The sequence below is a fragment of the Saccostrea echinata genome, unplaced genomic scaffold (assembly GCF_033153115.1).
Source record: "Saccostrea echinata isolate AGI-Se365-2 ecotype Australia unplaced genomic scaffold, CSIRO_AGI_Sech_v1 ptg000041l, whole genome shotgun sequence".
NCBI classification, from domain to species: Eukaryota; Metazoa; Mollusca; class Bivalvia; order Ostreida; family Ostreidae; genus Saccostrea; species Saccostrea echinata.
Window position 1 is genome coordinate 4970146 of NW_026889790.1, and position 22381 is coordinate 4992526.

At 34.4% G+C, this 22381-nt stretch overlaps 1 protein-coding gene across 2 annotated transcripts; it reads left to right on the plus strand.

The window, feature by feature from the left end:
* The first annotated feature begins 1170 nt into the window (after positions 1-1170).
* LOC133200872 (thimet oligopeptidase-like) lies at positions 1171-18754 on the plus strand. 2 transcript variants are annotated; one of them, XM_061336688.1, is made up of 17 exons: positions 1171-1470; positions 1626-1765; positions 1885-2000; positions 3018-3149; positions 4809-4846; positions 4997-5109; positions 5389-5443; positions 6810-6974; positions 9503-9664; positions 9933-9998; positions 11498-11602; positions 11718-11825; positions 11919-11992; positions 15605-15836; positions 16190-16321; positions 16465-16581; positions 18431-18754. In XM_061336688.1, the coding sequence occupies exons 1-17, from the start codon at positions 1216-1218 to the stop codon at positions 18518-18520; spliced, it is 2100 nt and encodes a 699-aa protein (XP_061192672.1). In that variant the 5' UTR covers positions 1171-1215; the 3' UTR covers positions 18521-18754. The 2 variants fall into 2 exon arrangements, with proteins under 2 accessions (XP_061192672.1, XP_061192674.1); XM_061336690.1 differs by lacking the exons at positions 1171-1470; positions 1626-1765; positions 1885-2000 and adding an exon at positions 2069-2090.
* The last annotated feature ends 3627 nt before the right edge of the window (positions 18755-22381 follow it).

Consider the following 22381-nt stretch of genomic DNA (forward strand, 5'->3'; position numbering starts at 1 on the left):
ATAAGTCAAAATTGGCATAATCCATGATTCATATATCTTAAATTGAACCTTTCCCGAGAGACTAAGATTGTTTCTTGGTAGTTTTCATTTAATAGTAAAATATGCTTTCCTTGCTCTACCTGCTAAATTCTCGCATGCATATTCCAATTTACCATTATATTTTAGGACAACACCCAAATATTTATATTCTTCAACAAAAGCAATAATATCTTCTTTAAACCTTATTGTTTTACAACTCAATTTTTCAAGGTTTTTACTAGAAAATACCATAGCATTAGTTTTTTGTGTATTTACTTCTAACTTCCAGTCACAACAATATCTGAATCAAGACACTGTTGTAGCCCATCAACTGATTCTGATATAAGTAATAAATCGTCTGCAAAAAATTAGCTGTTAAAGTGAATGTTGTTTAGTTGAACAAGGCATGTTTTTGAGAAATTATCGCTATATTTCATTTATGTCCTTTTAAGAAAAATTATTGCAACTTACAGGAGTATTTGAAGCTCTTTTTTATTGATTAAATATCATAAAATGAAAAAAAAAAACTGTTCGTAGTTTCTTCACATAATTTCAAATTGTTTTTATCTGTCATATCACAAAAAATTGAAATTTTAGGAAGAAATCAGGCGCGGATCCATGAATTTTTTCCCCAGGGGGGGGGGGCATTTCAGAGTCAGACTTCAGATTCCAGATGTAAGAAATTTCATAACAAACAAAATAGTGATCAACCTCCCCAAACCCTGAAAACCTCATTATTTCATGGAAAGTGGAGACTCAGAAGACACTTTCCAGTCATTTTCTTCAGAATCATGGCTCTTCTTACACCATTTTAAGAGAGGTCCATGTTTCCTAGGGGTGGGGTGGGGCGTCTGGGGCGGGTAGGTCCAAGGTCAGTTTCCCAACATACTTTTACACATAAATTATTCGGGGGGGGGGGGGTTGTTCCGGACCCTAATGTTTTAACTTTGTGCCCTAAAACATTAATTTCTTATCTAGACGTATAGTAAATACATCCCTGGTTGATGTTTAAGTGATTTCATGTTTTTCTATTTTATTTTCTTATATTGTTTGGTATTTATTTATTTATTGGAGTACTCTAATTTACGTACAAGTTAACTTTACAATTTTGAATCTTGGGATTATGGGTGCTTAACATTGAGGGAGATTTGAGCGTGCGTTTTAAGATTGTTGTTGACTAAATATTAATTTGCATGCATGGGAAAGCCGGTTTTATTTTTGCGAAGTAGATTTGTAAAATCATCATTTTTCACTCTCAGAGTATTTTATCGTCAGTACACAAACCCTTTCGCAAACATCATGTCGTCACCGAAAGACAACAAACTGATTTGGAAACTGACACCCGACATTATAAAGAAATCAGCTGACGAGTTGATGGCCAAAACGAAAGCTGTTTACGACGGTGTCGGAGCGCTTTCTCCAGACGCTGTCACCTACGATAATGTTGTAAAGGTATTTACATTCAGAGAATATACAGTAAAAGCTTATGCAACATGTATTTGTTTGGGCGGATCTTATGGGTGTGTAACTTAGGAAATTCGGATGACATGATTAAGCATGTTGTGTACTTTTTTTAAAATATGGATAACATGAGATTATTTTTCTAGGCACTTGCTGACAGTGATTGTGAATACGCTGTAGTGAGGAACAATCTGGACTTTATGCAGCATGTTTCTGCTGATAAAGAGCTGAGAGATGCCAGTGTCGAAATTGACAAGAAAGTCTCTGAATTTGATGTGGAAATGAGGTTTGCAATTTGTCAATTTGAATTTACCTGGTCATCTCAAAAATCTACTACAAGGTATTAAGTTAGGAAATTAATTAGTAAGGTGTTACATCTCAATGAAAATTAAATGTTTTTGGCAGCATGAGACAAGATGTGTTTGATGCACTGGTTGCTTATGAGAAGAAATCTTCAAAAGAAGGCTCAGCAGAATCAAAAAGATATGTAGAGAGAATGATCAAGCTCGGCAGACGAAATGGTATCTAAAGAACTAGGTTCACTTTAAACATTAATGGCCCTGTAGATATTAGGGCTGTGTCAATATATCTCAAACTCGGCAGATGAAATGGTAACTAAAGAGTTAGGGTCACTTTATGTATAAGTGGTAACTAAAGAGCTAGGGTCACTTTATGTATAAATGGTAACTAAAGAGCTAGGGTCACTTTATGTATAAATGGTAACTAAAGAGCTTGGGTCACTTTATGCATAAATGGCCCTGTAGATATTAGGGCTGTGTCAATATATTGATATAATTTTAAAAACACCTGGGTTCGACATTAACATTAGTCTGTTAGTCTCAGACTAATACATTTTCATTCAGACTAATAAAATCTCTGGCTAATTAGTCCGAATAGACCAATAATTATTTCTGGAAAACAAAATGAATAAATTACCAATGTTCGATTCTCGACAACTTTACTGGAAAACCCCGAATGTATTTTTAGCTTTTTAGCTTCTTGGCGGGTAGTTAGTCAATTCCGAATCAATTCAGCGCTTAATTTTAGGACTGATTGATATGAAATCAAACATTTAAGTAAACATGATTTAGTATGACATAAAGAAAGATGTCGGATGTTTTGGATGTAATGTATAGGTCTAGAGAAAAAAGAACGAGATAGGGAATACGATTGTTCTTCCTGATCGCGAGCTTTCAACGAATCTGTGGATAAAACACTTTCCCTAAACGCTTTGTTCATTTCAAAAAAGTATAAAAAGTACATTGTCATAATTATTTAAAAAATTATTGTTTCAAAACATTGATGTTTCTTGTTTTTTTTTTTTTTTGTTTTTGGATGGACTCATTAAATTGCGTGCGGACTAGTAAAAGCAAAGAAGCACTAGTCCAGCCGGACTAAAGCCTAAAAATGTTAGTGTCGAACCCTGTAAAATAATATGTACCAATATTCAAGAATATATTGTATTGAATATATAAATGAAAAACAAAGCAGTCTTTGATATCGATGTTTAAAAACTAACAGGCTCTGTGTTTGTCCAGGTCTCCATCTGCCAAAAGAGAAACAACAAAAGATCAAAGAGATCAAGAAGAGAATGAGTGATTTGTCCATTGACTTCAGTAAAAATCTGAATGAGGAGAACACCATCCTCACTTTCACAGAAGAAGAACTTGGTAAGAGAGTTATTCCCATCATATTTCTCTCCCCCCCCCCCCTCTCTTTCTCCCTCTCACACCATTCTCCATAACCTTATCCTGATGGTTTTGGAGTATAGAATCCACAGTTTCCAGCTTTGACTGAGATCAAGAGAGATGTTTACAATGATGGGATACAGACAGTTCCCTGATGTGGGTGTGCCAACATTAATTATTTGATTACTGGAATAGGATATATACCTTTTGAATTCTTCAGACAATTTATAGGTCTGTCACTTCAGCAAATTTGGATTTGACAAAAAGATGCTCTACCAATAGGTAAAATGACATTTTCCCCAGTTTCTATCAGAAATTCCCGAATAGTGTAAATACATGTAATAACAACAGAATAAGGTTAAACAAAACCCTAAATACTAAGGTTATCTTCTTTAAGAGTAGTGCTGAAATGAAATAAAATAATTCCCTATAGCATTGTACTTTTTTCTCCTTTTCTTTCTTTTCTTTTTTTTAACAAAAGTTTTATGAATTTGTTGAAAAATTTCAATTATTTTCCAATTCTTGTGGACTGGACCTTGTACTAGAAAGTGATATGACAGCCTTGGTTTAGAATTAGCAAATGATTTTATTTGTTGAATATAAAGAAGTACATATAGTGAATGTTTTGATAAATCTGTTCTAAAACACAAATTCTATTGTATTGAGTACAGGAAATACCGGTAAGGCCAAATAAAAAAATGTGTGGTTCCAATTACCCAACCGTCCCTATTTTATGCCCCCGACCCTAAACTTTTTTTTGGCAATTTTCATATTTTTTCCAGAATTTTCCCCATTTCCATCAATGGCTCTGGTTTAAGTTTTAGTTTCAGCAATGACGGCCCCCTTGCACAACATAGTGCAAGTGTTTATTAGTGTTAAATCCAAAGCAAGCTAGCATGTAGGTGTCCCCTACCAATATTGACTAGTATATTATCACACCACATCTAAATGTCATTTGCAAAGTAGTGATAAGTATTATTTAGAAAAATTAAGAAAATCATTTTGTTAAAAAAAAAAAAAAAAAAAAAAAAAAAAAAATCCTTACCTACACCTACCCTAATTTTTTTGGAGGTGTAACCGGAACCACACATATTTTTTTGTTTGGCCTAAACAGAAAAGTCTCAAGGCCAACAAAAAACAAAGGACTAATTGTGTGTGTGTGTGTATGTTTTGTAGTATACAGTCGCACAAGTCATCTTATCTTCATCTTTACTGAACATATACATGTACTACAGCAAATGTTTTTGTCAAGCTATGCTGCATCTGGTTCATCTGGGTGTACAGTTAAATAATGAAATCTGTGATAGTCTGAACTGTAATCTTAAAATCTGTACAGTATCTATTGACTCCAACAAGATTTCTTCTATATAATCAATTTATACAGCTCAAAGTTAAGGCTATGCATATTTGGGAGGACAAACTTAAGTTTTAGTTTACAAGTTTTAGAAATTCAAGATGCACATTTTGTTGTTGATACATGAAGTTAAAAAAAAAAAAGGCTTTTTGTTGTAAGAAGTAGACAACTGACTCCCACATTTACTGTTTACTAAATAACAGTCCTTGATGTGAGAAAAAGGCAGTACAAGTTTTTAGTTAAGATCATTAAATGCATTACCTTTATATCATGTCTTTTATTGACAGCTGGTGTCCCTGAAGATTTCCTTAAATCTCTAGAAAAGGTATGAACAAATGTACACATACATGTATATGTATGGTTAAAACAGACATATCAGAGATGAAACAAATTGTCTAATCTCTTAAATCGTTTACAGATTTTAATGACCACACATGCATTTTTATAAAATGTCAGTTTCTCATTATTCCTGTAGAATGATGAGGGTAAACTGAAAGTGAGCCTGAAGTATCCCCATTATTTTCCGTGTATGAAGAAAGCCAGGAATCCCGACACTAGAAGAAAACTAGAAACAGCATTTAACTCGAGGTACTTAACAGCACAAATATCAAAAGTTCTGGTATACAATCATGACATACATGTGAACATAGTATATATGAGATAATTTAAATTTAGGAATAAGTGAAAATTTGAAGTGCGTCCCATGAGAAAGACTATTATTAAGAGCACAGAAGTATGACTAATAATTTGCTGGTCTTTTGCCAGTCAAAACTCTTCTATTACATTCATAAAGCAATGCTTGTGGAATTTTCTGCAAATATGAAACCTTTCTTGTATTCTTTTAAGGTATGTTTCATTTATTTACAGGTGTCTTAAGGAAAACACTGCCATTTTAGAAGAACTGATAGAGCTCAGAGCCAAGGTATAATTAGAGTTACAATCTTCATGTTTTCAGCTCTTTGTTACTAGAATTATAAAATTCTCTGTTTGAAGGAACATGCCTGTCCTTGTAGAAAGTTAAATAGATACCTAAGGAAAACTGATCTATTGATTGGCTTGTCATCTTTCAGTATCCAGTTTTTGTTACCAGTATTTAATATTCTCTGCTCTACAGCTCCCCAGTAGCCCTTTTCACAAAAAAGCACAACTGAGATAAAAGATGATATCTCTGTAACTCCTTTATTTCACAAAAGATAATAATTTTTGCATTGACAATATATTCTTATGTAATAGAAAATCAGATTTTTTGTACTTTCTGTTGCTAAGATACTTGTTAAAAAATTAAGAAAAAAATTGTCTATAATTTTTAGGATTCTAAGATATTTTGTGAAAAGTTCTACAGAAGTGAAAATTTGATGACTCTCAGGGCAATTTGATGATATTTTATTTTTAAATCATATTAATTCAAATAATAAATCAAGATCTATATTCAAGTGTCTTCAAAAGATAATTTTTCATTTCCCCATATAGGTTTGTACATGTATATGGAAAAAGAAGCAAGCTCATGGTGTTGCTAATCTGACACCGTATTGAGTAGAGAATAGTAAGACTTATTGATGCGATTGGAAATATTCCATTAGGATATAAGTGTGTAATTGCTCTCTCTCTCTCCCCAAATGTCTAGAAAGCTGGTGTATTCACTATAACAAGGATGAAAAAGGAACATTGATGCATACCAGCATTATTCCTCAGTATAAGAGTTTTTTTTAAAGTCACCAACAATTATTGTGGTTTTCCAGTTTGTTACCCTTGGTTTGCCTTGAGAGTGTTCATTTGCTTTAAATGGTCAACTAAAACTATTCTACAATCCTTCATCCATCAAAGATTGATGAGACTTGTAGTAAACTTTTCTCTATTACTATTACATGTACTATGATCCAGGTCAGTAGGGCTTACATAGGTCTGAGGTTCATTGTTGATCAAATTGTTATTTATGTCACTTCCAGCTTTAAAACTTATCATGATTTTTGTTCCCTTTCATTGTGCTTTCTGATCCCCTTTTTGAAGCAACCTCTATCATCTCTTGCTCTCCGGTCATGATTTCCCTCCAGATTACATGTATATCTGTACTGTTGAATGTTACCATTCACATATTCTCCTTCTTTGGCTTCAAAAGATCCCCCCCCCCCCCCCCAAGAAAAAAGATTGGACTTGATGGTCTGGATAAACTATATTTATGAAGTTTCTTTTTTTTTCTATGTGATTTGCTTTCCAGTGTCTGAGGAAAATTCTTCAGTTAAAATGTTTGCCATGACATCTTTACTAAGCGGGCATATTTATAATTTCAGAAAGCTGACATTCTAGGTTTCCCTACCCATGCTGCTTTTGTGTTAGACATGAGAATGGCCAAAGATCCTGATACGGTGAAAAATTTCCTGGTTGATCTGGCCCAGAAACTCCGCCCTCTACAAAATCAGGAAGTTAAAGTTTTCCTTGACTACAAGAAAGAGGAAGTAAGCTAATATACTAATACCTTAGATGTATTCTGTTGAAACATTGAATACACATGTACTGAAGTAAAGTTGTGAACAACTGTACATTTTTAAAATTACTGAATTATTATTTTTGGATGTTGGCTGTCGTATAACAGCATCTGGCAGTGCTGGCAAATTGAATACAGTGCACTGTGTGTTAGCCAGGTGCTGTCATACGATACAAGACATCTAAATACAATAATACAAAGCCTGTTTACATTCTCTAATTTTCTATCTTTATAAAAAAAGTTAATTATTATTTCTCTTTTTTTTTTTTAAATAAATTTAGCACCTTTCAGAACTTTTTCTGGATAAAATACAGAAGAATCTAAAGTTAATTAACACAATGATTATTGCCGGGGAAAAAAATGACAAATGTATTTCAAATGTAATTACATTTTGATAGGGTAAATATTTTCAATTTAATTGAGCAACAAGAGGCCCATGGGTCACAACGCTCACCTGAGTCAATATGGCCCTGCTGTTCTTCGTCAGCAGATTTCTTCTCCTATATATTCATATGTTAAGCTTTGATCACCTGTTCTTGGCATACCCTACCCCCAGGTGCCATGTTCTGAATGAAATTGAATCTAAATTTTCTGAGGATGCTTCTACATTCATATAACTAATCATGCATGACTTTGCTATTCTTGAAAACGGAATTATAAAGATGTTTGCCACCCTACCCGGCCAGGGGTAAGGGGGGGGGGGGGGGGTCATGATTTGAACAAACTTGAATCTACATTACCTGAGGATGCTTCCATATCAATATGACTAATCATGGCTTTGTTGTTCTTGAGAATAAGATTTGAAAGATATTTCCTATACATGTATATGTTCTTTTGTAAAACTTTGATCCCCCATTATGGCCCCACCCTACTACTGGAGGATGCCTTGAACAAAGTTGAATCTACACTACCCGAGGATGATTCCATATCAATATGACTAATTGTGGCTTTGTTGTTCTTGAGAAGAAGATTTTTCAAGATTTTTTTTCTATATATTCCTATGTAAACTTTGATCCCAATTTTGGCCCCTCCCTACCTCAAGGAGTCATGAATTGAACAAACTTGAATCTACACTATACCTGAGGATGCTTCCATATTAATTTGACTAATCATGGCTTTGTTGTTCTTGAGAAGAAGATTTTTAAAGAGTTTTTTCTATATATTCCTATATTAAACTTTGATCCCCCATTGTGGCCCCACCCTACCCCCGGGGGTCATGATTTGTACAAACTTGAATCTACACTACCTGAGGATGATTCCTTATCAATATGACTAATTGTGGCTTTGTTGTTCTTGAGAAGAAGATTTTTAAAGATTTTATACTATATATTCCCATTTAAAACTTTGATCCCCCATTGTGACCGCACCCTACCCCCGGGGGTCATGATTTGAACAAATTGAATCTACACTACCTGAGGATGATTCCACATCAATATGACTAATTGTGGCTTTGTTGTTCTTGAAAAGATTTATAAAGATTTTTCCTATATATTCCTATGTAAAACTTTGATCCCCCATTGTGGCCCCAACCTACCCCCGGGGGTCATGATTTGAACAAAATTGAATCTACACTATGTAATGAAGGTTTCACATAAGTTTCAACTTTTTCAGCCAAATGGTTCTTGAGAAGAAGATTTTTAAAATATACCACCAAATTTTCATTAATTCTTAATTATCTCCCCTTGAAAGAGGGCGTGGCCCTTCATTTGAACAAACTTGAATCTCCTTCACACAAGGATGCTTTGTGGCAAGTTTGGTTGAAATTGGCCCAGTGGTTCTGGAGAAGAAGTCGAAAATGTGAAAAGTTTACAGACGGATGGACAGACAGACGGACAGCTAGACAGACGGACGACGGACAAAATGTGATCAGAAAAGCTCACTTGAGCTTTCAGCTCAGGTGAGCCAAAAACAACACACATTGATCCTTGCGTATTAAATTCTACTGTGTATTTTTGTGCCTTGACAAGGATTAGAGTGTGTTCATAGACAGTTTAATGTTTTAGATTTCCATTGGATTTCAACAAAGAAAAGTACACTGAATGTAAATATTACATATTGTTTAAAAATGAAAAAAGAAAGGGTTATTTTTATAAGAAAAAAAGGTGTAGATTAAAGATTTTGAGGTCTTGAAAAGTTGATAAGATATATGACTGTATAAGCTGAAATTTTAGCGATAATTCAATTATGTCATTTTTAGCGTATCACTAACAATTTATTTAGCATTAGAGGTTATTGCTATCTTTCTATGCACCATAAAATCACTAAAATTAGTTCTCGCTAAAATTAAATACTGATTTACTGATTCTTGCTAAAAATACCACTTTTACGGTGTTTGTAATTAATTCTCTGAGCGTTAAAGTTCTTCATCTGGTAATTAAGGAGAAAGGTATGACTGGAAAACAGACAACAAATTTCATCTGTGACATACATATTCTTTAAATTTTAAGTTTAATGCATTACCCATAATGCTCTGGGATCATAGCTATTTCCTTGTTGTAGTGTGACAAGTATGGATACCAATATGATGGGAAGATAAATTACTGGGACCTGCGATACTACATGACGATGACTGAGGAACGCCAGTACGCCGTGGACTCAAACCTTCTAAAGGAGTACTTCCCCATGGAAACTGTGACCGCTGGACTGCTGGATATCTATCAAGTAAATCTAGATCAATATACTGAAATAAATAGCTGGAAAATTTATAACAGTGCACCAATAAGAATTGCTGGAAATCTAAACAATAAAGATTAATGTAAATTTAAATAAATTGCATGCATGTAAAGTTAAAATAATGTTAAAAAATAAGGAAGTCTTTTAGAATAAAGTCAATAATCAGACAGCAAGGTACATCTAATGGAACATTTACTAACAAAAATATTACATAAAAAGTAATGTAAAAGGTAAAATTGTGAACCTGATTTTTTAGGAACTGTTGAATCTCAAATTTACACAAGTGAAAGATGCTGAAGTTTGGCACCCAGAGGTCACTTTGGTAGGTTATACTTAAAATAGAGGTCACCTTGGTAAGTTATTCTTTACTGTTAGTAGAGGTCACCTTGGTAAGTACCGGTAATACTTAATGTAAGAAGAAGTCACCTTTGCAAGTTATGCTTTACTGTAAGTAGAGTTCACATTGGTAAGTTTTTATTTTAAGTAGAGGTCATCTTGGTACTTTATATACCTCACTTTATTGCAAGTACAAGGGGTCATCAAAAAGTTCATGGACTGATGCGATAAAATTGATACTATGTAGTTTGTGCTTACAAAATTTATAAGGAACATAAATCAACAAAAGTTTAATAAGAGTTGAAAATTTTAGCTTGATACGTTGATAATTTGCCAAATTATTCTAAAATAAAAAAGACATTACATGATCACCCCGCGCTGTCAATGTTTAGTTTCATGACGTCTGACAACGTCATTGTTTCTCAATGTCCGCTCTCTCTACCTCATACACTTACGTTTCTGAGATAACCTGAAGTTAAGTAAGGACTTAAACCCATCTTGTTTATATGACTTTACAATGTCATGAACAGCTGCCTTCAGTGCATGTAATATTGTAAATGGGTCTATACATAGGGAAAGATCCTCACTTAATTATGCCAAAATACTTAGCTTGTTGGAGTTCATGTTCTACCACACTTGGTCAAGTCACTTTTCGACGTGACTGACTTTTGACACCCTGACTACAAATCAACATTAACTGTGCATATTTCATCTCTCTGAATCTTTTTGGGTATTTAAAACAAATACTCTGGATGCATTTTATTTTTCTGTACAATTTCATAGAACTTACAGAATTGGGTAAAAATTGCAGATTTTATGGAACAAATGTGGTGTACCACATGCTTGAATTAACGGGATTTTTTGATGCCAAATGCTCTTATCAAAAGAGTTTTTCTCAGTTACACTCAGGTAGAAAAAACACATATTTGAGGTGGCGCCACCTGGACATACCATTGTTTACAAAAACATTAACAATTTATTAAAAAAATAAAACTTATGATTTAGGGCTTATTCTATAGATAGAAAAGATGATGCTAACTTCATGTCTTAAAATTCATTGATGTACCTAAAGCTGTTTTAATTTTATGGCACTAGTTTATGAACTTTTTGATAACCCCTCGTATATATATGTGTATGTAAAGTTTTGGCATCCAGAAATTTCCTCTAGGATAGATCTTAATACAAAGATGCAATAGAAGGAAATGCTTGTCAAAAATTAATGTTCCCCAAACAGCGGAACAAAGAAAAGAAATCTAAGTCGGTGTTACAAATAACACATCAAAGGTACATCAGTTTAATTAATGCTCTATTGCAATAAACAATCAAATGTAATTGAAATTTATTAGGAATTGTATGTTGTAAATGTGTTAATATAGAACTAATAGTTGATATTTTTAAAAAATTGAATGAGATGTATGTACATTTGTAAAAATGTAGATGTTTCTGTCCAGTGTCTTGAATATTTTGTTTTTTTGTTTTTTGTAGTATACTGTAGAAGACAAAGAATCGTCTAACCTTCTGGGCTATTTTTATCTAGACCTCTATCCTCGAGAGGGAAAATATGGCCACGCTGCTTGTTTTGGACTGCAGGTCATTAACAATATATAATTTCTGAAAATTCCAATTTTGTGTGCATATCTTAAACAATATTTTAAGTACTTGTAGATGTATGAATAAAATTTTAAATTGATTATTTGCATAACAGCCTGGGTGTCAACAACCTGATGGGAAGAGACAGGTTGCTGTGGCTGGAATGGTTGCCAACTTTACCAAACCAACAGAGGACAAACCAGCCCTGCTCACTCATGATGAGGTAACAACAGTTATTTCTACTTTGTTTTGTTTATATTTTAATCATCAGAATTTCTTAGGCATGTATTTAAAGTTGCAGTTTTTTTAAACACAGGTGGAGACGTACTTCCATGAGTTTGGTCATGTGATGCATCAGATTTGTGCTCAGGCAGAATTTTCCTTGTTTAGGTGAGTTCATGCTTAGGCAGAATATGCCTTGTTTAGGTGAGTTTGTGCTCAGGCAGAATTTGCCTTGTTTAGGTGAGTTCATGCTCAGGCAGAATTTGCCTTGTTTAGGTGAGTTTGTGCTCAGACAGAATTTGCCTTGTTTAGGTGAGTTCATGCTCAGACAGAATTTGCCTTGTTTAGGTGAGTTTGTGCTCAGGCAGAAATTGCCTTCTTTAGGTGAGTTTGTGCTCAGGCAGAATTTGCTTTGTTTAGGTGAGTTTGTGGGCAGAATTTGTTTTGTTTAGGTGAGTTTTGATATCTTTGTTTTATAAAATGTTAAAAATTACAAAATGGCAACATATTTTTAGAAGTTGCACTTTTGAGGAATTTGAGGAAGTTATGAGGATTTCGATAAAAATTTTCTGCAATTGGCTAAACAATTTATCACTCCATATTAGATGTAAGTGCCCAATAGTAATAACTGGGTCAATCTTTCTAACAGTCTGTCTGTCCATTAACACTTATTTGATGCGATGACTGGAGTACCATTCAACTTACAGACATCATGTTTAGATTGGGAGTTGGATGGAGGGGGACACCTTTAGTTTTCTGCTCGTATGGTTAAAAAACCAAATAGATACTGTTATCAACTTATCATTACACATTTTGAAGTGCAATATTTTGAATAATTTTATTTCTACAGATTTCATACTTATTGCATAGGTGGAGAATGCTTAGAGGGTGAAACTTACTTTTTAGGGTCACTTGGGTCAAGGTCAAAGCTTAAGAGAGTTGATAATGACCATTTATACAATAAGTTGTGTATTTTTAGGTCACCTGAGTCACTCAGGTGACCTATTGCTATCTGTTTTCGTCCGTCGTCGTGCGTCGTCCGTCGTGCGTTAACTTTTGAACATTTTTAGCTTCTTCTCTGAAACCACTGAACCAATTTCAACCAAATTTGGCATATAGCATCTATGGATGAAGGGGAACAAAAATTGTGAATTTCATGGTCCCTGCCCCCCTGGGGCCTGAGGGGTGGGGCTAAAACCACCAAAATTAATGCAATCTTTAAAAATCTTCTTCTTAACTCCTGGACATCAAGCAGTCAAACTGTTGGCATGATTGTAATAAGCATTGAGCCCTCTACCAAAATTGTGAAATTCATGGCCCCAGGGTCAGGGGTTCTGGTGCTAGGGTGGGGCTATATAGATCATATAGAGAAAGTGCATTATTTCTTTTAAAATCTTTTTCTCTGCTCCTGGGTATTAAATAAAGTAACTAAGTACATAGTTATAATGAGCAAGAGTGCCTCTTCCAAAATTGTGAATTTCATGGCCCCAGGGTCAGGGATTCTAGTGTTAGGGTGGGGCTCTATTGACCATATAGTGAAAATGCATTAATTCTTTGAAAATTTTCTTCTCTGCTCCTGGGTATTAAATAAAGTAACTAAGTACATAGTTATGATGAGTAAGAGTGCCTCTTCCAAAATTGTGAATTTCATGGCCCCTGGGTCAGGGGTTCTGGTGTTAGGGTGGGCTCTATTGACTATATAGGGAAAATGCATTAATTCATTGAAAATCTTCTTCTCTGCTCTTGGGTATTAAATAAAGTAACTAAGTACATAGTTATGATGAGCAAGAGTGCCTCTTCCAAAATTGTGAATTTCATGACCCCAGGGTCAAGGTTCTGGTGTTAGGGCGGGGCTCTATTAATGATATAGTGAAAATGCATTAATTCTTTGAAAATCTTCTTCTCTACTCCTGAGTATTATTGAAACAAATTAAATACATAGTTATGATAAGCAAGGATGCCTCTTCCAAAATTGTGAAATTCATGCCCCCGGGGTCAAGGTTCTGGTGTTAGGGCGGGACTCTATTGATGATATAGTGAAAATGCATTAATTCTTTGAAAATTTTCTTCTCTACTCCTGAGTATTATTGAAACATTTAAATACATAGTTATGATAAGCAAGGATGCCTCTTCCAAAATTGTGAAATTCATGCCCCCGGGGACAGGAGTTCTGGTGCTAGGACGGGGCTATATAGATCCTATAGTGAAGGTGAATTATTTCTTTGAAAATCTTCTTCTCTGCTTCTGGGTATTGTTTAAACAAACTAAGTACATTGTTATGATACGCAAGGATGGCTCTTCCAAAATTGTGAATTTTATGATCCCAGGTTTAAGGGTTCTGGTGAGAGGGGGGGGGGGGGGGGGGGGGGGCTCGGCTCTATTGATAATATAGTGAATCTGTAGTAAAAATGAAATGCATTATTTCTTTGAATATCTTCTCTGCACCTGGGCATATCTAAGGCAAACAGAGTTAAAGTTTTTATAAGGAAGGGAATTTTTACCAGATTTTTTAACATTTGAACCATTTGGTGAAGTGTTCTGGTCCTGGCCATGGTTCTATTAGTTTGTATTCTTCTGAGAGGAGTTATTCCCCTTTGCCATTTACTTTTGATAATTTATCACTGTAAATAATGTACTTGAAAGGTAAGTAGAATAAGAGAATTATGCAAGAATTTTTATTGAATAATACATAAAGTACTTTCATAGTTTTAATGATCAGATAGACTTGTAAGTAGTAGATAAATAAAAATGAGACAAAAATAACTTGTCTTATTAAATGTTCATCAAAGACCAAGAGAGGCCAATGTAAGAGATTTCAACAAGGGAGTACAGAAGCATTGATAATTTGTTAATATTCTAATTGGTGATGATGATAAATGGGGAACAGATTAGAACCTAATTTATGAACTGTTAATGAATATTAAGACCAATTATTTTGTTGATTATGATCACCCTATTTTTCTTACTTTTGGGCAACAAAGCTTCACCTTTCAGTTTATTTTATACTCTATGCATCCTTTAAATTGTTGTATCATACTCAGGTGACCGTTAAGGCCCTTTGGGCCTCTTGTGTTCTATAAACTCTGTAAGTTGTGTGTAGGTGAAGAATGATCAGGTAAAAAGATTGTCATATTTTATGGTACTTTGGTAATTAAGGTCAGAGATTTGAGATTATTAATGGGTTGCAATACAGTTACTTGAATTTTGGAATTTGTATACTTATATGTATGTAAATAGAGATGGAGAATTGTTGAGGAAGGAAGCAATAAATTTTGTGATGACTTGGTCAAAGATTATGTAAATGTTGAGATTATTGATGTAACCATGGTGATTAAATAACTTGTGTAGACTTTATATCTACTTTCAATTTTCTTTTTAACTAAAAAGAAATTTTTGCTTTGTACCAGTCCTGAACAATGGTAAAAGGATGACACCTACATTTTAGTATAAGTTTCATTTCAAGGTCAAGATGAAAATGAATTGTTTTCATATGAACCACTTTTATGTGATATATTCTGTCAGATTCTGAGGCCACTTGTTGAAAGATAAAGGTCAATAGGTCAAGATTATAATTCTCAGATTGCTATGAAGCCCTATATATATATATATATATATACCTGTCAGTTTACTAGGAAAGAAAACACCTGCTGAATTTAAAAGATTTCTTATTTAAGATACTACAGAAGTTATAGATGTAATTTACATACCAGTTTATTGTCTACTGAGTTGAAGACATAGAAATATAATCAATGATATGCTTTTATCCTGTATTTATTTTAGTGGGACCAGTGTTGAGAGAGATTTTGTTGAAGCCCCGTCTCAGATGTTAGAGAATTGGTGTTGGGAGAAAGAACCTCTCCAGAGAATGTCCAAACACTATAAAACGGGGGCACCAATCCCTGATGACTTGTTAGAGAAGTTGATCAAGAGCCGCATTGCCAATGCTGGAATGTTCAACCTACGCCAGATCCTACTGGGAATGTTTGACCAGACCGTACACACTCAGAAAAAGGTAAAGTGTATAAAGTCTTATAGATGAGTGACTGTATGTAAGTCTTTGAATGTATATGCACTGTTATCCTTCAAAAAGATATAGAGTGTTATTGTAGGTGTATGTTCTGTGTTTGAGTTTAATATTTCATTTTATTAACGTATGCTTATAAGTGGTTTTTGTATATTCGATAGTATTTACTATGAGAAATCATAGCTTTTACTTTTTGCTTCTAAATTGTTTTTTTTATTTTGTATTTAACAAAATTAATAGTTGTGTCTTTTTTGAAACTCTTATCAAACAGGAGATTTGACTTTTCTCTGAGAGTACCTAGGATTTATTTATTTATGTCTTTATTTATTTATTTATTTCAGGCTGACACGGCAAAGCTTTTCTCTGAGATCTCACAAGAGTACCTGGGATTCCCATCCACTGAGGGGACCAATATGTCCGCTTCCTTTGGTCATCTAGCGGGGGGATACGATGCTCAGTATTATGGATACATGGTAGGTTATAGATGTCTACATGCTATGTTTTGTATATGGCTCAACCTTACCACAAATACTCCCCAGGAGGGTTACTGACTTGAAATGAAATTGTAATGGAGTGAAGTATTCTGTATGTGCTGATGTTTGAAATGATATTGTAGTGGAGTGAAGTCTTTTGTATGGACATGTTCTACACCCGGTTCAAGAAGGAGGGTATCATGAGTCCAAAAGTGGGTGGGGATTACAGGAGGTGTATACTACACCCTGGTGGATCCAAGGTAACAGGCATTTAAAATACATGCTTTAGTCTGACTCATATCTTTTCATTAAAAAAAGAATTCTAATGCAATTGTTTTGTAAAATAATATCGGCTAATGTAATGATGTTTGAGGCAGATAAACGAGCATTAATGAGAGTGAAAGCTTTTGATTGTGACAACCTGATAGAGCGACGCAAAATCACAACACTCCGTGGAATATTTCATATAAAAAAACTCAACAAAATAAGATGTTAACATCAAACAAAAGGCATAAATTGCATTAGAATGGGAATAACTATCTTCTGATTTGGTATTTGTGACCATTAATGCTAATTTAGCGGTCGCATACATCCATTTTACGAGCTCCGCTTAGGCATTGCTGGTAAAACTCAGTTTGCGACCTTAAAATCAGCATTGACGGTCGAAAATACCAAATTAAAGATAGTTATTCCCTAAATTACATCAGAAAAATAGGGAGATGGTCTGACGTAGTGCTGAAGGTTGTATATTGTAACTGACATACTGCTGTAGGTGATATATTGTAACTGACATAGTGCTGTAGGTGATATATTGTAATTGACATAGTGATGTAAGTGATGTATTGTAATTGACATAATGATGATAGTGATATTTTGTAACTGACATAGTGCTGTAGTTGATATATTGTAACTGACATAGTGATGTAGTGATATATTGTAACTGACATAGTGCTGTAGTTGATATATTGTAACTGACATAGTGCTGTAGTTGATATATTGTAACTGACATAGTGCTGTAGGTGATACATTGTAACTGACATAGTGCTGTAGGTGATATATTGTAAATGACATAGTGCTGTAGTTGATATATTGTAACTGACATAGTGATGTAAGTAATGTATTGTAACTGACATAGTGTTGTAGTTGATATATTGTAACTGACATAGTGATGTGGTTGATATATTGTAACTGACATAGTGCTGTAGTTGATATATTGTAACTGACGTAGTGCTGTAGGTGATATATTGTAACTGACATAGTGCTGTAAGTGATGTATTGTAACTGACATAGTGCTGTAAGTGATATATTGTAACTGACATAGTGATGTGAGTGATATATTGTAACTGACATAGTGCTGTAGGTGATACATTGTAACTGACATGGTGATGTAAGTGATATATTGTAACTGACATAGTGCTGTAAGTGATATATTGTTACTAATGTAGTGCTGTAGGTGATATATTGTAAATGACATAGTGCTGTAAGTAATGTATTGTAACTGACATAGTGCTGTAAGTGATGTATTGTAACTGACATAGTGCTATAAGTGATGTATTGTAATTGACATAGTGCTGTAAGTGATGTATTGTAACTGACATAGTGCTGTAGGTGATATATTGTAACTGACATAGTGCTGAAGGTGATATATTGTAAATGACATAGTGCTGTAGGTGATATATTGTAACTGACATTGTGATGTAAGTGATATATTGTAACTGACATAGTGATGTGAGTGATATATTGTAACTGACATAGTGCTGTAGGTTATACATTGTAACTGACATGGTGATGTAAGTGATATATTGTAACTGACATAGTGATGTTAGTGATATATTGTTACTAATGTAGTGCTGTAGGTGATATATTGTAAATGACATAGTGCTGTAAGTAATGTATTGTAACTGACATAGTGCTGTAAGTGATGTATTGTAACTGACATAGTGCTATAAGTGATGTATTGTAACTGACATAGTGCTGTAAGTGATGTATTGTAACTGACATAGTGCTGTAGGTGATATCTTGTAACTGACATAGTGCGGTAGGTGATATATTGTAACTGACATTGTGATGTAAGTGATATATTGTAACACATGTAAATTCTCTTTACAGGATGCTTCTGACATGCTGCGTGACTTCCTGGGTCGTGACCCCACACCGGAAGCCTTCCTCATCAGCAAAGGCCTCAATCCTAATGCATGAGGTTGTTCATTTAGAGACCTTTGTGATAAACAGAGAGTACACCACTAAACACTTGTGTACAAAACATAAAATAGATCAGTCAATATAGCTTTAATTTATTCTTTATCATGAAAAACAGTTGTACAAATAGTTGTAATGTGTTGAGGTTGACATTTTTGATGATAAACATAAATAATAAATGAGCATTGGCTTGAGAAAACATATGAAATAAAGCCTTATTCCAAATATATAAAATGGTGTTCTGTGTAAACATATGCAACATCACAAATCTGGATGCCAAAGGAGGAAACTATCAAAAAGGAACTCTTTTACAAATCATCATCCTGACATAAATTCAGCTGATAGAAAAATGTAAAAAAATAAAAGGTATAAAATATGAAGTACGTCACTGAATTTAAATGTTGTGTACCTACCCTTATAATTTTCTTCAAAGATTATCATTTAATCATTATATAAACGAAAAATACAAATTCTGAAAAAGGTCCTAAGGACTTGTGAATAAAACCATCAATTATTCATTTTGTTGTTGGAAATTGATCTGGAACTGTATTTACAGGATAAAAGAAATTACATGTATATCCAGGCTTCTAAAAAAAAACCCCACGTGTTTTAAGGATCCTCTATTCTACAATGAAAACTTTTTTAATGACATATGCTATAAAGGTGAAAATATTGGGTTGAAAGGGTACCTGCTAATTTTGCCCCAGAAAAAAATGTTCTAATACAAAGTATTGAATCACAAAAATCACTGTTCCTTACTTAAATGGAGAAATTATATGCATAGCATGTGATAATATTGTGAGATATCACCAATTACTTCCAATTTAGTTTCATGCTAATAAGCATTTGCATGCAAGGCAAGATTAAGGGAACTTTAATTTCCCTAAAAGATTGATATTTTTGTCCTTTCAAATCATATCAACTATTTACAAGTTTCGAAGACTTCAAATTTAAGAATCCTGAAATAAAAATTGTTGAATGAAAAATTTCAGCTTAATTTTGAGACGTTTAGATAAATGCTAACTTCAGGAGTTACTGTTCCTGGATGAGGGCCAATGCCCTAAGTTCAGTAATGGCTAAAACTGCCATTACTACAGTAGACAGGAACCGGAAGAAACAGATTGCTTGAGTTTGGTCTGATAGCTTTTCGACTTTAACGTTGGTGTTCCTCTCACTCATGCAAGTGAGTCAGAGTATGTGAAAAATTTCTCGCAAACAATTACATTAACCCATGAGACTGCTCTCCATACATGTCCAAGAATGAATTCTATGTAGATATCGTCAATATTATGTCAATTGTCTGTATTGTGTGGTCAATACGGTTACATACAAGGATATGTTTGAGAGTGCATCATTACAGATTCCACCTGGTGCACTGAGTCCAAATTCTGATGGTTGTCCTCTGTAGATTAAGAAATATTGTCGTTTGCAGTCTGTAACCTTTACACTGGAGGAAATATCAGACACAATAACATCTCCATTTTCGGTCTGTGTTATGTATATAGAATTCCTGTTCCTGTACAGTTCCTTGCCTCTTTTGTTGTATTGGATAGTCTGTACCCGTTGTCCTTTGTATCAAATCTCATAACAACCAGTTGATCTCTCGTAGAGGAGGAACAGTACATGTAGTTTGGTTTTCATGGTTGTTTTTTTCCATCAATGTAATCTGTTTTGAAGTTTGCAAAAAATTTATTAATGTTCCAATTTCTGTCTCTATAAATCAAATCCCCAGCAGTGTTCACTGTATGAACTCTAAAAGATTCGTTTGCATTATTCAAAACTAGAATTTTACCTGTTATGTCTGTCAAGAAGAGATAATGACCATCACTAACTCAAGCTCTGCCGACGTCACATAGGAAATGAAAAAAACCTGTCAGTGACAGAATTTTGCATTCGAGATGTATCTTCCACCTGTCCTTCTGTTGTCCCAGTAATTATACCTCCGCTCAGAAGGAGAGGGGGGGGGGTATACTGTTTTACCCTTGTGTGTCTGTCTGTCTGTGTGTGTCTGTCCGTAACAAATTTTTGTCGCAGTTTTCTCAGCAACTACTCATCACAGATGAATGAAATTTTAGCACACTCTTTGTTTAGGCATGCCATACGGTGGGATTCATTTTGGTTCAAATCCCATGTCAACTTCCTGTTTATCCGTGCGTCTGTCCGTACCAAATTTCCGTCACAGTTTTCTCAGCAACTATTAGCGCAGAAGCTTGAAATTTTAGCACAATCTTTGTTTAGGAATGCCAAATGGTCGGATCCATTTTTCTTTGTATTCGATGTAAACATAAGAGGGTTTATTCACATCAGATCGGGGATATTACTAGTAAGCATTCGCTCACAGACTTGTTTTGATTTTTTCTAAAATCTCAGATCCTCTTGATAGATTTATACTAAAATCTCAGTCACTTCCTCTCTATTGACTTCTTCAATGAAATATGGAGATAACGAACAGTAATCAAGAGATAAAAAGTCCACTGAAGCAATAAAAATCGGGAGGAGAGGTGGCATCAGGTTCCATGGAGAAATAAGCATCCCCGCTGTCGATCGGTCACACCAGCTGTGTGCTCCTTGTCATGATCGGACAAACGGAAAAATCCGTAGACAATTCAGTGTGTAAATAATGCACTAACAATAAGTATGAGAGACGTCAGTCAGCATTTGACTTAATGATAGATTGTATTTACTGACAAGGTCATTGTATCGACCATAGAACTTGCGAAATGTAGACTTTAAATGAGACTGTTGATATCTTTGTTTCATCAACTTATTTGTTAATAGGTTGTCTCGTTTTATAAATTGTTCGTGCGTAGAGCATACTCTTGCGTATCGAATGAACAGGGAGACATAAACACCATACGCAGGTGATAAGGGTATATTGCTACATAAATAAGGAAAACTGACGATGTAAATGTTGAAGTCATCACGTACTTCATAAAGTTTTATTGTTAGGTCACCATTTACGTCTTTTTCTAGTAAAATATCCAAATATGAATCAGATGTGTCAGATTCTGTAGTATCTTTTATTTCAAGTTCACTGGGATAATCGAGTCGACATATATCACGTGCATATGGTGTTTTCATCTTATGCTATAGACCTTCTCAGTGTAAACTTGTTCGATGCTCTAGAGCATGCTCCGAGTACGATTTTTTTTCGAACCGAGGCAGGCTTCTGTCAGAAAGCTTGATGTTACAAGGATTTCAACAACCTCGTTTAAAGTCGGCATTTCCTAAATTCTGTGTTTATTATACTGACCTTGTTAGCAAATATAACCTATCATTGGGTCGTATTTTGGCTGACTTGTTTCATACCAATAGTTAGGCTTTTGTTTTTATACTGAATTTGACTACGGATTGTTCCGTCTACATGATCAATACATAGGGTTCACGGCCCGTGTGACCGGTCAACAGGGGATGCCTACTCCTCCAAGGCATCTGATCCGGCCCTTCTTTGGAATTTCCAAGGTTTCATGGTTGTGCCCACTTCACAGAATTGTATTGTTTATAGATTTTTTAACCTTAACCCGATTGCTATTCGTTATCATCACCTTTTTCATGAATGAAAGTAACTATTGTTGATTGTTAATTCTTAACTATTGTTAATACATCGTCGATATATCTAAATGTCGAGTTGAAGGCCACAGCAAATGTTTTCTTCCCATGTATAAATTTCTGAATAAATTCTGCTTCATATGAATATAAAAAAGGTCTGCTAATAGAGGGTCGCAACTGGGACCCATGGGAATTCCAACAGATTGTTGGAAGATCTCATATTGTCAATCAGAAACTCAAGCATCATTTTAGTATCAACTTTGCCGTACATGTGTAAACAATAAGAATGTTTTTTAACAAAATAATGTTGCA